Source organism: Arachis ipaensis, chromosome B7 (assembly GCF_059453495.1).
Source record: "Arachis ipaensis isolate K30076 ecotype BB chromosome B7, ASM5945349v1, whole genome shotgun sequence".
NCBI classification, from domain to species: domain Eukaryota; kingdom Viridiplantae; phylum Streptophyta; class Magnoliopsida; order Fabales; family Fabaceae; genus Arachis; species Arachis ipaensis.
The window spans coordinates 3,472,494-3,489,258 of NC_142442.1; the positions used below are offsets into that span (position 1 = coordinate 3,472,494).

At 32.9% G+C, this 16,765-nt stretch overlaps 1 protein-coding gene across 7 annotated transcripts; it reads right to left on the reverse strand.

Annotated features, from left to right (window-relative positions):
• Positions 1 to 2,688: 2,688 nt before the first annotated feature.
• LOC107606523 (UPF0481 protein At3g47200-like) lies at positions 2,689 to 13,066 on the reverse strand. Of its 7 annotated transcripts, none has more exons than XM_088493930.1 (4): positions 12,748 to 13,066; positions 6,967 to 7,341; positions 4,463 to 4,609; positions 2,689 to 4,114 (listed from the first exon to the last, which is right to left on the reverse strand). In XM_088493930.1, the coding sequence occupies exon 4, from the start codon at positions 4,108 to 4,110 to the stop codon at positions 2,836 to 2,838; it is 1,275 nt and encodes a 424-aa protein (XP_088350056.1). In that variant the 5' UTR covers positions 4,111 to 4,114; positions 4,463 to 4,609; positions 6,967 to 7,341; positions 12,748 to 13,066; the 3' UTR covers positions 2,689 to 2,835. The 7 variants fall into 7 exon arrangements, with proteins under 7 accessions (XP_088350056.1, XP_088350055.1, XP_088350058.1 ...); XM_088493929.1 differs by having other exon boundaries at positions 6,967 to 7,353; XM_088493932.1 differs by lacking the exon at positions 6,967 to 7,341 and having other exon boundaries at positions 4,463 to 4,604.
• Between the last annotated feature and the right edge of the window lie 3,699 nt (positions 13,067 to 16,765).

The window sequence follows — 16,765 nt, forward strand, 5'->3', positions numbered from 1 at the left end:
AGAGAAAGAGGATTGTGATGATGCTGATAGTATAAGGAAGGGGGTATATTTGGAAAGAAAAATATTAATTATCAAAAAATTAGTAATTAGGGTAAAATTGATGCAAATCGAAAACTTGATGGACAAAATTGAAACAAATCAAAACTTAGGGATATTTTTGAAACTTTTAGTAAACTTTAGGGACAAAAAGTATACTTTACCCTTTTTTATATAATACAAAAAAAATTATATTTTAATAATTAAAGAATCAATGAAGAATATATCTCGAACAGATTAATTTTAATTTTTTACTATAACTTTGAGAGAGACAAAAACCAAAAAACAACAAGAACTAAGAAAGACAATAATATAATCAAAATACCGCACTTTTATATTATACAATAGAATTTGTTAATTATTATGATATACTTTTTATTTTAAGAATTATATAAATTATTTTATAATTAATTATAAAACTAAAATTCTCCTATTATTATTTTAATTATTTAAAGAGTTTTGTTAGATAGACAATAATTTTTGTGAACAATGTAAACAATAGTTCTAAAATTGACTCAATAAAATAAAATAATATTCTATCTCTAAATTACCTCTTAAACCCTAACATTAGGATAATCATTCACACACCTAATGAATTGAACATCTAGTCATTGTAAACTGTGCATGAATAGACCGAATAAAAAAGAATCATTATATAATTATATGCATATTTATTGAATTGAACATCCGATATATCAATTGTTCACATTATTTAATATTCTCATTGTCCCTTTATACTTTTCCTTATTTAAAAGATTATGTATAAAAATCTATAATATTAGTATTTCGCATGTGGTGCGGGTCTAAATCTAATGGATGCTCATTTATTTTTTGGTCTTAAATCAAGTAAATAGATGTTACATTATGTGTATGTTGTTTCTTTCCTCCTCAATCAGTCTTTATTTATTTTTAGAAAATGCTATTTGTATACTAAAATTAGTCATTAAAATCAATCACCAATGTATTTGTATATAAATATATATGTAGTTTAATTTATTTTCAATTTGTATTTATATTTAGTATATATTTTATATTGATAACTGACTTTGGTGGTTGATTTTAGTGTAACCTTTTATTTTTACATTCTTATGGGGGAAACCTTCGTCTTTGTCCTTATGATTATTTATTTCTTTACCTTTATAAACTACTACTATATTATTAGTTAATGCTAGCTACTAGTAGAAAAGACTAAAAGATATTTTTTGGAAGATAATATAATATAATATAGTAAGACAAACTCACCTTGCGGCCTTTCTATGTGTAAGAGTCTTGCCTGCCTTTGACTCAGTGCCCTACAGCCCTACACAACACAGCAACAATTGAACTTTCTGTCACAAATCATTATTTTATGTGGTTTGAAACTTTGAATAATAAGCACTTCCAATCAAAACAAGACATTGTATGACATGGAAGGAATAGGAAAGACAACCTTACCGAAAACAAGTCGTGTTAGATGACAACAATTCCAAATAAATGGCAATAGATATAGTGATGAAGCTGGGAAAAGAAGCTGATCTTGGCTACATAACAAAGGTAAAGTATATCAATTTTTCTTTTTGGATGCTGCTTTATATTTATTTTTTTTTGTTAGAATATAATTAGGATCAATTAGGATCAATTAGTATATCGGAATATTTATTATAGAATATTACGTTTTTATTATTACAATTCTCTTAGCATCTATAAATACCCTTCTATATTGTATCATTCCATACAACTTGAATAAACAACTTGATTACACTCAATAATACACAAATCCTTCCTCCAGTTTAGTTTCTTATTTCTAACATTTTTCATGCTCAAAGGCAAGTATCACCGAGATTATGAAATAAGAAACACATTTATACAAGATTGGAAGGAAAAGTCTAAGGGCCAACAATTTTGTTAAATTCTATCCAGCATATGAAAAGTGAGTCATTGGATGAAAACTCACACCAATCTCACACCATTAAAATCATCATTGATAACTATTTGATGGCTACAAATAACAAAAGTTGTTGGCCCCTAGCATTGCTCTTTTTTTTGTTTTGCGTTACAAGATTGATGGTTGAGATTTGACGACTAGAATCTAAGTTTTAATACCAAAAAAAAAAAGAGTTTTTGTATTATTATTCATTTATTTTAAAGTGTTTCTATACATTTCAACTTCTGTCTTTGCACCATATTCTTTATTCCTCAAACACATTGTTTTTTGCACACGATGAAGGACAAAGCTGCTGCTGTTAGAACTTAAATCATCCTCACTAAGTTGAAAATAAAACCAATATAATTATCTTCTCTTAAAATTATGTGTATCTCTTCCAGATATGCTAATCTCTATTACCCTATGTCATGTTGGTTAGTATTTCTTTTTAATCACTCTTGCTAGTTTGTATCATTTCTAGCTTTTAATTTGTACCTTGAGGAAAATCATGGCTATATATATGACATTGTGTTTTTGTCGGATGATGATTTTTATTGATTCACCAAAAGTTTACTCTACAAATGCACATTAAATCATTAATCTTTATTTTACTATTGAAATTTAAAAGTATCCCTCACTTTTTTTAAGATAAGACATGATGTTTGAATACTAATTTCGAAATAAAGAGGTGTAAATAATGCAAAGAAAACAACAATAACAAAATATCATATTCAAACTTAGAGGTCTTCAATAATTACATAACATAGTAACCCTTACATGATATATGGACTACATATATTCATAACAAACATTTTAGTTCTTCCAAAATACAAACAGTCTACCATATTATAATCATCCAGTCACAACACAAACATTAATCTAGCTAGCACTAGTATCTAGTGTACCACTTGGAGGATAGAAAATACTGTCTGAATAACAGTGAGAATAAGCAGAAAAATTCCAGCAATTGAAGCTACTGTCTTCCATGGAGTGTTGCAATAGTCGCGCCTCAAAGTTGCGACTTTTTGGTTGCAAGGGTGGCGACAGAAAGCATTCAACTCTTTGAAAATACGGATATATTGCACATTAAAATCTGGATTTATAACCCGCAGTGCAAGACCATTGAACATTTCAGCCACTGCATTGCTACTACCTAACCAATTCTGAATGATTCCCTTCTTAATGAGCAAATCTACATCTTTTTCTGTGTTGATAAGCAAATCCAAGGCTACAATATAGTCAGCGAGGTAAGATTCCTTCATACAGTGGCATTGCTCAAAAGCTATCAAATTTCTCAAAATAGCTTCAGTAAAGGCTGTCACGCTAATAGATGGGACTCTCAAACAATGACCTGAAAGTTCCAAATCTAGCATGCATTGGCTATTTTTGTTTACCTTAAACTTCACTCCTGCTTCACTCAACTCAGTGGCAGTATAAATGTTGGCGAACTCTGCTTCTCTTAAGCATCCAGAGAAGCCAGAGGATGCTAATAGAAACTTTCTTGATAGATCTATGAAATGAGCTATTCCAGTATCGTTGGATAATAGCCTAAGAACATCACCGGAAATGATACTATCAGGAACGATGATACTATAAGGAACAATATAAAAAAGAGAGAGCGCTAGTAATGGAAATGGAGGAGAATCAAGAGCTAGGTTATAAAGCATCTCAAGAACAAAGAAAGGGACTTGATTCTCAAGCAACAACAAATCATATGCTATAGGACCCCTTAAATTTAGTGGCAGAATAATGGCATCACGATCTGTCCACCCAAAATGGAACTTGAGTAAGAACTCTAATATGAAGCAGCAATCCACCAATATCACCATAACATGTTCTTCCTCAGTAAGCTTGATGTTATCTGAGTAACAACCACGAACCATTGGTTCGAGCTCTTGCACACAACTAACAAGACTTTCCAAGTTGTTTGTCATAGATCTTTCAATGAATTGTCTACAAAATATTCTTTTCAGCTCCTCCATGTTTAGCAAATATTGATCCCCATGGTGAAAAGGACCAATTGAAACAACCTTTGGAGTGTATGCATCTTCATTTAATTTGCGAATCTCATGGGACACCCTGTAGATGCAGCATTTCTCTGTAAATCGAGGTTGTGCTGCCTCCAACATTGCTTTAATCTTGATTGCAACATCAGGATTCGGATTTGCCATCTACCTATGTAAATAGTATACAAAGGAAACATCTTGATTATAATATATGTTGTCTTTCTTATGTCTTAAATTAAGTAAATAAGTGTTAAATTATTATCACCAATATCTATTCTTGCATTCTTATGCTGAAAAACTTAATCTTTGTCTGATCTTTGTCATTATCTATTTCTTCATCTTTATAACTATTTATGTATTAGTTAATGTTACCAAAAAGAAAAAGAAAATTACAATTCACTAGTCCGCTTAAAGCAAGTATTTAGGTCTTAAATCCAGCCTTGTGCATGTAATTCATTGGCCAACGACAAACCCTTAAATAAAACTCAAATTCACAACAAATTAGTTTTTAATTTACCGAGTTGGAGATATCGTGAAAAAAAAATCGTCGTCGTCATCTTTGGCGGCGTGAGCGTCCATCATTCTTGGTCTGTGCTGCACTGCTCTGTGTTGTTCGTGCATTTACTCTGCTCTGCTCCGTGGCCTCCGTCGCGCTCCCTCTGCTCTGCTCATAGTAAATGGAGGTTTGTTCTTGAAAATGTAGCTAATTTAGTTCCTGAATATGATTATGAACTTCTAGTACCTACTTAACAATGTGCGATAATTCGAGGACTAAATTATAAGCAATGTTAATTTTCAAAGTTGTTTTATGTAATCTTACTTGGCCAGGGGCATTTGTGCAATGGCTACAGCAAAGCAGATATCAAAGAAGAGTATGGAATTATTTTCAACTTCAAATTTCTAATTGTTATACTTTGATCATTATTTTGTTAAAGGAATTTTGGATTTTGACTTTTGTTAGTGCCATTTGTACTGCATATTTTTAGTTATATATTCATGTTAGAGCTCGATTATATAATTGTCAAGCCTATACCAAACTTAGTTAGAAATGGTCTTGAAGCTGCATTTTCTTTTTTTTTATATTGAGCCAAAAGAAGTATGAGAAGGTACTAAGGAAGTACTTTTCTAAGGAGAAAGGATCAATAATCAATATAGATCCGATTGACAATTCACTTGTTATTGTTGTCAAGGCATCTTTTAATTTGTTTTCGTCCAAAATTAAGTGTCTTTTAAGTTATGTTTGATAAGTGTTTAGAGATAGACTAAAAAAAGATAAAATAAAAATGTGTTGAGATGAAAGAGAAAATTTGTGTTAAATACAATTTTTATTTATTTTCTTAAATTTTGGTAAAAAAAACACATATTCTTAAATAAAAATTATAATATTTATGAATAATCTCTTAATTTTGGATCACTCTTTAATTATATACGTATAAAGTATGTTAGGAATTCTTGAAGAAGATTGCTCCCACTTGGATGAATGTTTCCCTAACAAGGAAGAAGGATCGTGAAACAGATAAAACTTTTGGATGGGTGTTTGAAATGTAATAATTGTCTTTTTCTAGAATTAGGTTCAATTTTTTTTAATGGATTTTCCCCTGTCATGAATTAGATTATCTTAATTAGATTGAATAACATAAATGACATAACTTTATAGTTTTCTATGGTGTATTATAATATAATAAAGACATAAATTATATTCCATGAATCCACACAAATATAAAATATTACATGATCATAATAAATACTTAATGATGAAAATTGAATTTTATATATACTTATCACTATTATTTTTGTTTCATTTTATCCATTCATTTTTTTTATGTTCTTAAGATAAGGTATTTTAAAAGTAAAAAAAAAAGTACTTTTGGTACAATTTGTATATAAATAAGCAAAATAATGATAGTGACAAAATAAAAAAGATTATAGAAATATCTTTCATGTCGTAGAATCATTGAATAGGGATTATAGGAATATCTTTCATTGAATATTTATAGTTTCACCAAATTTTCAATTAAGTCTCTATACTTTTTTCTTTTCAGTTGGGTCCCTAAGAGTATATAAGTAATTTCACAATTCACTGACATTTTTTTGACGTTTAACTTAACAGGGATTAAATTAAAAAATATATATATAGAGACCCAATTAAAAAAAATATAAAGATTTAATTAAAAATTCGGTAAAATTATAAAGACCTGCAGAATAATTACACCTTTAAACATCTATATGCCAAACTTGAAGGGAAATAATAGAATTAATAGTTAGTATTAGAATGATATTTATTTACTAAGTTATGTTAGGTGTATAATTAATAGATTAATTAGATCACTACTTATGCATTCATATATACCAACATCAAATTCAATGAGAAGTAAGTAATTTATTTTTTTCAAAATTAAGTACAATAATAATAATAATAATTAATTTTTAATTTATATTTTATATTAATAATAATTAATTTTGATAACTAATTATAATATACACATAACATAATTTTATATATATATATATATATATATATATATATATATATATATATATATATATATATATATATATATATATATATATATGAAAAAAAAGTTTACCAAGCATGGTCTTGAGCATGTGCATGCTTGTGAGATATATTGTTTAATTTATGTTGGACAAAAATGTAAGGTCAAGGGTATATTAAAAGATAATAAAATTGTACACTTAATAAATAAATCATATTATGTATATAATAAAAATTACTCGTTAAGTTAGTCACTTGTATATAAATATTTTTAGAGTAATCTAATTATTTAAATTAAATTATGATAAATTTTATTCAATTTATTTTAAAATAAAAAATAAGTTATTCCTTGTGATATTAATTATGACTTTTTTTAGAGAAAGTATGGAGAGTCAATAAATTTAATGTATAATGTATTCAATAGAAATAAGATTGAAATTAATATCAAATGATAATAAAGTTAATTAATTTTTAATGATTTTCAATTTGAAATTCAAAGCAAATAAGGATTTGCAACAGTTACGTACACCGCAAAAACAGCCTCCTTCTCCCTCATGTGATGTGGCTTCCTTCTCGTCTAGTCTCTTCTCTTTTCACCGGTGAAAGTTCTGCCAGCAACATCAACCGCTGTCGCCAGAGAACCGAACAATGCCGCCCTGCGCCCCACCAACCTCGACTCCGATGGCGACCATTTGCTGGACTTTCAGGATTTCATGAAGCTCATGACTATCAACAACGATGATGATCTCAGAAAAGCTTTTGAGAATGTTCATGTGGCATGTGGGAGAAGGAGAACATGGAGGTTTCATCGTCATCGTCAGGTATCACCCAGAAGGGTTTGCAATGGATGCTGCAGTGACTTGGTCTTGAAAGCTCATATGATGACTGCGTTGCCACGATTGCTGCATTTGACACTGATCCTAATTAATGATTTTTTCGTCTTACATTATCACTGGATGTTCAATTCACTAGGTATGTAGATGATTATTTTAATTCTTAATTGGATGGTTATTTTGCTCGATTCAGTTTAAGTGTATATAATTAAGGTTTAATTATTCTGTTGGTCCTTATAGTTTCGCGAAATTTTCGATTAGGTCCCTATAATTTTTTTTTAATTGGGTCCCTACACTTTTTTTTTTCCTTTTATTTAGGTCCCTATACCAATTCTTTTTTTTTAGTTGCGTCCCTATAAAATTAAGCCAATTACTAAAAGAAAAAGAAAAAAAGTATAGGAATCTAATTAAAAATTTTACGAAACTATAGGGACCCATAGAGTAATTAAACCTATAATTAACAAATACTAGATGATCATTTCACTAGGTAGTCGGATGATTATTTTAATAACTACATGGATAATTGTTTGATGGCCGATGAGAGAGCTTCTAACGCCAGAGTGGTGGAATGATTGATGAGGATGGGGTAGAACACGGTTTGGGAGGGAGGGGGAAGGTATTTGGGTAAATTCCATTGATAAATTAGCTAAGGTTGAAATGATTAATTTTTTAAAATAACTGGTTAGATTTTTTTTTGTGTATTGAACCAAATTTAAAACCTATTATACACATTATTAAGATTGCTCATTGTCTTCCTAGCGAAGTTCCTTTTCTTATTCATATGTTAGTGTTAGTAGTGATCATGATCAAGATTATTATAATAACAAGTAGATTGTGAATTCCAAAAATTTAGTGATAATAATTCTAGTGATATAAGATTGTGTTTTGTCCCACATCACCATCATCGTTATTAAGTGGTTATAAATATATTAGGAGGTATAACAATGACGTACAAAGTGTTTGATTCTCACGGATAAAGATTTCTTTCAAGTTGTGTTCTTTAGAGTTATGCTTTTATTGTAAAATTGTATTTGTCTCCACATTAAAAAAAAATACCTATTTTAATAGTATATATTATTATTTATTAAAATAAAAAATATATTAAATATTTTATATAATAAAAAAGTTATTAAAAATAGTTTAAAATTAATTTATATTTTAATATCAAATATCATTACAATATTATAATATCAAATATTTTATTGGGCCAACTACCCAATTAATTTTGATGATTTTGTTTTAAGTGATGCAGGCTAAAATTCAATAATGCAACAATCCAAATAAATAAAAATTTGAAGATTTCATAGTATGCTACACTTACAAATAAAGCCCAAATTAATTTAGAACGAAGAAATATAGTTGCAGCAGCCAAATATAATGGAAATTAAACCAAAAACAAAAAGGATTATAAAACACTAAAAGCCCAAAAGTGTTAAGCAAAGAAATTACTTGGGCTGAAAAAAAAAAGAAAGCCAACACAAACCCAAGATGACTCCATTCAAGCTGAAACCTTCCAATGCACCTCACTAGTTTGCTTAGGTCAGAACCACAGAGAAAAAGAAAGAGAAAGCTTAATCAAAGAAAGCAAAGGTCTAATCACCCAAATCAAATCCATCTAAGCTAAGTCAGAAGTTAGAGGTGATTTATTTCTATTTGCATGCATGTTAATTTCTTCACTCCTTCTCTAACTTTCTGCAATACCATTTTTGGTTAAATGAAGAAAGAAGTTTTTGATCCCTGTTGCTGTAAATCAATGGTTCACAAAGTTTCTTGGAACCAAAGCATATTATTAATGGTTCGGATTTGGGTTTACCACTGAACAACTTTCTCTTTGCTACTCAAATGTCTTCGATCAAGCAAAAAGGGTCGGACTCAAATTCCTAATTTAGGGATTAATTGAAAATAGTGAAATGGTGAGTTGGTGAAGCACACAGCTCCAGAGTTGACCTAGGAGAGAGCAACTCAACAACATGCAATGAGATACAAAAGGAGTTGGTTTATCATTCAGAAGCTAAGGAGAGATAACCAGTGTTTTGAGGTTTATGTTATGAGAAGAGTTCTCTGAAGAAGTTCATCAACTTGGACAGTGCTTCCTAGTCAAATGAGCATTCCGCCAGAATGAAGAACTAAATCAGAGGCAAGCAAATCTGGTTTATCACATAGCAAAGAGGCTGTTGAAGCATCAATCTCCTTCATGTTTTACAGATTGTAATTTTCTTTTCAATGTTTATCTTTCTGTAATTTCTTGAGGTAAAAGGTAAAATGAGAGAGCTAAAGTAAAAGTCTAAGAATGAAAAGAGGCAGAGAGAAACACTTGAGTGAAAAGTCTAGAGTGATTTTAGATTTTTTTAGGTTGATTTTGCATCTTGTATCTTGTACCAAGGAGATATCCATTCCTTAGTTGGGTTAGCACTAAGAGTGAAGAGTTAGATATTAGCATAGCCAAGTCAAGTTAGGATAGAACTTGAGAGTGAAAGGATTGTGTCAATCCTGTGGAATTGGTGTATGTAATACTTTAACTATAGTAGAAATTTCACCACTGTTGTGGTGGAGACTGGATGTAGGTTGCATTGCACAAGGCAACCGAACCAGGATACTAGGGGTGTTCATAAAAAAACCAAAATGTGGTTAACCGGTTAAAAAACCATAACCACATTTTGGTTAACCAGTTTAATGAAACAATTTAAAAACCATATCCATATTTTTTAGAATTGGTTAACCAAAACCAAATTAAAAGAAACCGGTTTTTAACCGGTTAACCAAAACCAAAACCAAATTAAAATCAAAACTTAATTTCAAAACCAAATTACATACTCTTTCTCTCTCTCCCTCCCTTCTTTCTCTCTCTCTCTCTCTCTCTCTCTCTCTCTCCTCTCTCCTCCTATCTCTCTTTTTCCCTACTCTCCCTCCTCTCTCTCTCTCTCTCTCTCATTTTCCTCTTTCTCCTCCTCTCATTTTCTCTCTCCCTATCCTCTCTCTCTCTATTCTCTATCCCCTTCTCTCTCTCTTCTTTTCTCCCTATTTCTCTCCCTTTTCCCTCTCTCTCCCCTTTCCTTCTCCCCTCTCTCCCTTCTCTCTCTAATTCATTTTTCTCTTTATCTCCTCTCTCCTTTCCTTCTGTCTCCGCTTCTCTCTCTCTCTCTCTCTCTCTCTCTCTCTCCCCTCTTCCTCCTCTCTCTCCCCTCCCTCTCTCTCTCTTTCTCTCTCTCTCCACCTCGTCTTTCTTTGTCTCTCCCTTGTCTCTCTATCCTTCTCTCCCTCTCTCTCCCCTTCCCTCTTTCTCTCTCTCTCCCTCTCTCTTTCTCTCCTTCTCTCTCTATCTCTCTCTCCTTCTCTCCGCTCTATCACTTCCTCTCTCTCTCTCTCTCTCTCTCTCTCTCTCTTTCCTTGCCCTCTTTCTCCCCCTCCGTTTTCTCTCTTCCTCTCTCCTCCCCTTTCTCTCTCTAATCATCTCTCCCCTTTTTCTATCTCTCCCCTCCTCTCTCTCTCTCTCCTCTCCTCTCCTTCTCTCTCTCTCTCTCCCATATCTCTCTACTTTCTCCTCTCTTTTCCCTTCTCTCTCTCTTTCTCTCTCTCCCTTCTCCTTCCTCTCTCTCTCTTTTTTCTTTTCTCTCTTTCTCTCTCTCTCGCTCATCTCTCTTTCCTTTTCTTCTTTCTCTCTCTCCTCCTCTTCCTCTCTTCATTTTCTCTCCTTCTCCTCTTTCTTTTCTTACTCTCTCTTTTCTCTTTCTCTCTCAACCTTCTCTCAATCTCTATCCCTCTTCTATCTCTTTTCTCCTCTTCTCTCTAAAGCGAGAGAGAAGAGAGAGAGGAGGCGAAGATAGAGGAGGAGAAAGAAAAAAGGAGAGAGATAAGAAGAGAGAAGAAGGATAAGAGAGAGAGAAGCAGAGAGAGAAAGAGAGAGGGGAGAGAGAGAGGATGGGGAGAGAGAAGGAGAGAGAGACAGAAAAAGAGAAGGAGAGAGAGAAAAGAGAAGAGGGGAGAGAGAAGGAGAGAGGGAGAGGAGGGGAGAGAGAAGAGGGAGGGGGAGAGAGAGGGAGAGAAGGATAGAGAGAACGAAAGGGGAGGGGGAGAAAGAGGGGGAAGGGGAAGGGGAGAGAGAGAGAGAGAGAGAGATAGATAGAGAGGAGGGGGAGAGAGAGAAGAGAAAGAGAGGAAGAAAGAGAAAAATGGGAGAGAGAGAGAGAGAGAGAGAGAGAGAAAAGAAAGAGAAGAGGAGAGAGAGAGAAAGAGAAAAAATTATTTATAGAAAATATTGAAAAGAGATAAGAAAGAAAAAGGAACGAAAGCAATGGAAGGAACTTCATTATTTACAAATGTTACTCGTATCATTTAGAAAGAAAAAAATTAGATTAAAAAAATTCAATTAAAAAAAGGTTTAAAATTTTGGATTTTTGTATGTAAAAATATTAATTTTTGTGTAAAAATCTATTTTTACATGTAAAAACCTATTTTTACATGTAAAAACCAATTTTATAGTATAAAAACCAATTTTTTAGTATAAAAACTGGTTTTTTGTGTAAAAATTTGGGTTTTATATGTAAAAATATTAATTTTTGTGTAAAAAGATATTTTTACATGTAAAAACCAATTTTATGGTATAAAACCAATTTTTTAGTATAAAAACCGGTTTTTTGGTACAAAAACCGGTTTTTTGGTACAAAAACCGGTTTTTTATATAAAAACTGGTTATTTTTTTAAAAACCGGTTTTTATTTTAATAACCGGTTAAAAACCGATTTTGAAATTTACTAACCGGTTAATAACCGGTTTCATCATATAAAACCAATTTGGTTAATTAACCAATACTATATTTTTGGTTAACCAAAAAACTGGTTTGGTTTTTGGATTAACCAAACCATGAACACCCCTACAGGATACATGATGGTGTCAGCTTCTCTCTTCCCTGCTCTATTCCATTTTCTGATATTCATGAGACAAAAAGAAATTGTCTCATAAATTTTTCGCTATTGAGTTCAAACTGATTCAGACTGAAAGTGTGTTTTAAAAAGGTTATTTAATCAAAGTAAAAGAAAGTCATAAATTCAACCCCCTTTTCTAAGCCTTCTACAACTTTTAACCTTTTTTCACTATAATAAAATTATTAACCTTTTTAAAATAGGTGAATTTAAACTATTTTGTCGTAACCAAGTTGTTAACCTTGCCAAAATTTAGCACATTTTTTCGAACAATAATACACGGGTGTTTTTTCTTGAACTGTAAATATTTCACTACTATCACTCAAATTATTAATTCCATATTAATCAAATTCTTAAATACCAACCTCATCACCATAGATCTTACTTTTCATTAATATTAAGATGATAACTATATGAAAGGTTAAAAAAGAACATATTGCTAAGACAGTAGATTTAACAGCACGATCATTGCTTCAATAATAAATAAATAAATAAATATTAGACATGAACAGTAGTATAGAACTTAGTAAGAAAGTGAAATGTGCAATTTTACTCACAGCAAGATGCTGCAGCCTCACACTGTGATGATCCGTCAATAATTTTGTCCACCAGAAAGTGAAAGATAGTGTGCCTGAATTTGCTCAGTGTCTATACCAAATTCTTTCTTTCAATGGGAAGTATTGGATGGAAGCTAAGCTTGGCACTGAAAGTATTGGTTTATATAAGCAAATATTAAAAGCAAAAGGAAGGATTCTTTGCAATCAATGGGACGACTTGGATTCATGAGTTGACCTTGACCCAAGCTATACATAATATCCTTAATACTGAGTAATCAAAGCGCACTATTTTTTGGTTACTTAACATTGTTGAATTGAATTAATATTTAGGTGAATTCTATCCCACCCATTAATGTTTTGAAGGTACTATATATACTGTGTCTCCGTTCTGGCAATTGGGCTAGGAATTAAAAGAGGGTCCTATATGTCTTGGCCATAACTAACGTCTAACGAGGTCAATAGCTGCCTGGTTAACTAACCATGTGGTCAAGTGAAGATGGGCTAAATCAAGAATGAAAAGATTATGGTGCGTTTAGTTTTGCATTTTTATATTTATTTTTAGTATTTTTGTTGTTTGAATTTTATAAAAAAAAATAAAAATAAAAAATAAAAATAAAAAATAAAATTTTATTATTTTTATTTTTTATAAAATCTAAAAAAAATACTAAATAAAAACAGAAAATAAATATACAAACCAAACACATTTTAAAATTTTTTTTGTATTTTTCTTTTAATACAAACAAAAACCAAAGTCAAATTGAATTATATATAGGATACTTCCTTATTAAGAGTACAAATTATTGACTCTCTAGAAATCTATAATTTAATAGAGAATTCTTGGTTCTAAGTTCAAAGTTCTAACTCTCGCCCCCAACTCACCAGGCACATTCTCCAAGGTAATTTCCCTTGATCTTTTGAGGAAATATTGGCATTATATATCTGTTAGAATTCGAAAAATATCAAGCGACTAATATATATTTTTTTTGTCTTGTATTTAAATTAATACTAATTAATTTTCTATTTTATTTTACTAAAAGTGTTAGTTTTCTACTATTTTTCTATTATCCCTACATGATAAAAGTATAAAATTGTAATTATAATAATTTTATTATTAAGGAATAATTTGCATCGAAACTGAAACGAACTAATTAAATAACTTACGTAAAAATTGATCAAATTAATATACCACCAAAATAGATTAAAAAAATAACATTAATATTTTAACGTAGAAAAATTTTTTAATTAAATAAAATAAAATATATAAATCAATATTTTAAAATATATCTATAGTTAACTATAATTACTGTTCATGTTCTGACCTAAGTAAGACAAAAAATGCCCAATCCAAAGGTTGGCTTTCACCATCTACTCTACCTCTTTAAAGAAGTCCGGTTCGACATTAGATGGCAGAGAACGCTTATTCAAATAAGTAACTACCCCCTAAAATCTCTCATCTACTTCTAGAAGAGATATCCCAACAACCATAAGATAAATGGATGGTTATCCTCCTTCAGAAGTGGAACTACTCCAACGATGGTTCTTGGATCATCACCTATTAATACACTGACACACTTAGGTAAAGCTAAGTTCCAATACTCTTAAACCTGCTTATCCCTTTGCTAACTTAGGCATCGGAGTGTCTTTGCAGGTACCACCCCCCATTCTTTCACATACATAACTCGGACGGAGGCTCCCAGACATAAGACAAGTCGGAGTCCACGTTCCTCGCCGTTTGGGCCTTTAATCCAAGCCCAATCTACCAGTCTCAGGTTACCCACGTAACATTGGCGCCATCGCCGGGAACTTGGGAGATCAACTCATAATGGCGGACGACCAGAACGAGGACGGACATACTGCATCTGGATCTGAGCAAGAGCATCAAGATGCAGTTAACAACGACAGAGCCATAATATCTCTGCAAGGAGCGGATAGACAACACAGAGAAGGTCCCTCAGGCGTGAAAGACCCAAGGAGAATCTCCTCTGAGGTACACGAACCAGAGAAGGAGGGGCAACCTCATGCCGCCGATCTCATGGGGTTGCTCCACGGTCACCAAGGACGGCTAGAGCACCTGGAACAAGAACTGGAACAACAGCGAGAAGCAGAGAGAAACCTAAGGCGAGAAGTTGAGCGACGAAAAAAGCTTGAAGAAAAGCTCTCAAGATTAGAATCCAGTATCCAAGGTAGGAACTTTTGCGCTGACCGAGAAGATACCCCATTGGGGGGAGAAGATCCATTCAGTGAAGACATCATGAGGGCAAAAGTTCCAAAGAACTTCAAAAGCCTTGACATGGATCTGTACGACCGAACTACCGACCCGAAGCATCACCTGAGAAACTTCAACAGTCGGATGTATCTAGCTGACACCTCTGATGCCACCCGCTGCAAATCCTTTTCAACAACTTTGACAAATGCGGCAATGAAGTGGTTCGATAGCCTCCCCCAAGGTCGGTCACCAGCTTTGACGACCTATCGCGTAAGTTTCTCGTGCGATTTTCAATTCAGAAGGACAAAGTCAAGCACGCGCCTAGTCTCCTGGGAGTAAAACAGGAGATCGGAGAATCTTGAGAGACTACATAGAAAGGTTCAACAAGGGGTGCCTAGAAATTCAAGACCTGCCTACAGAAGCAGTAATCATGGGCCTAGTAAACGGGCTTCGAGAAGGATCCTTCTCTTAGTCCATCTCAAAAAGGCATCCGACTTCTTTGAGCGATGTACAAGAAAGAGCGAAAAAGTACATCAACATGAAAAAAATGCCAGACTGCGGGAGTTGAGCTGGCGATTTGGGCACCCTCTGCCATCAAGGGAAAAAGAGAAGGAGCCCAAGAAGAAATAAGAAGTCGGGTCTGAAAGGCCCAAAATATATCACTCTTACACTCCTCTACGAGTTTTTCTGGTTGATATCTACAAGAAAATTTGTCACACTGAAAAGCTACCTCCCCCTCGGCCCGTCAAGAACAAAAACGGGGGAGTCGTAGCAAATACTGTGAATATCACAAGTTATATGGACACTCTACCAATGATTGTTACAACTTAAAAAATGTGATAGAAAAGCTAGCCAAGGAAGGTCGGCTTGATAGATATCTCACGGAAAGGTCGGACAATCATGCAAAAAGAAAACGAGATGAGGAAGATCGGAGAGATCCGACACCACTAGGGGTGCACATGGGCCGGGTGAAACCGGGTTTCATGTGACCTAGCCCGAAATATACATCGGGTCTATTTATTAGACCCGAACCCGACCCTAGACCCGATGAAACCAACACACTTTCGGGCCACAATTATACCGGGTAAAAACCGGATAAAAACCGGGCCGTTAACATTACATTACGTTGATACCTTCTTGTAAGCTAACATGTAAATATATTTAAATTTCCAAGACTCCAACTATTATTTGACATGGTAAAATTCACTTAGAAAAATATAACAAAAACCAACCCTTCTTCAAAATTAAAGCATAACCACAATCAATACTAAAACATAACCACAATCAATACTAACATTGTCTAATAACACCAAATATTTAAATCAATACAAATAACACAATATTATACATTAGTCTAAAGTCTTATGCATTCTAAACATAAAACATTAACTTATAGTCTTATAATGACTAATAACACAAAATATTAAGGTTTACAATACTTAAATTCCACATAAGAAAAGCCATGATCTATCACTAATAGCACAAAATATTAATTGTGTATGATAACCAGGCCACCAGGCCGAGTTCGGGTGACCCGAGCTGTGGCCCGGACCTGACCCGAAATAATGACCGGGTCTATTTTTGAGACCCTTACCCGGTCCTAAACCAGGTGAAATCACACCAAATTAGCCCCTAAAGTGTTCGGGCCAGGCCGGGTCTTCGGATCGGGCTGGGCCATGTGCACCCCTAGCCACCACGAACCCCGGAATGACATATACATGTGATCTTGGGAGGGTTTGCTAGAGGAAGACTCACAAAATCGTCTCATAAAAGACATCTTAAGGAAGTTTACCAGGTCGGGAGCGAACTACC

What these genes read in the sequence shown, in the direction of transcription:
- LOC107606523 (XM_088493933.1), bottom strand. Translation starts at nt 4,110, where the DNA reads ATGGCAAATCCGAATCCTGATGTTGCAATCAAGATTAAAGCAATGTTG.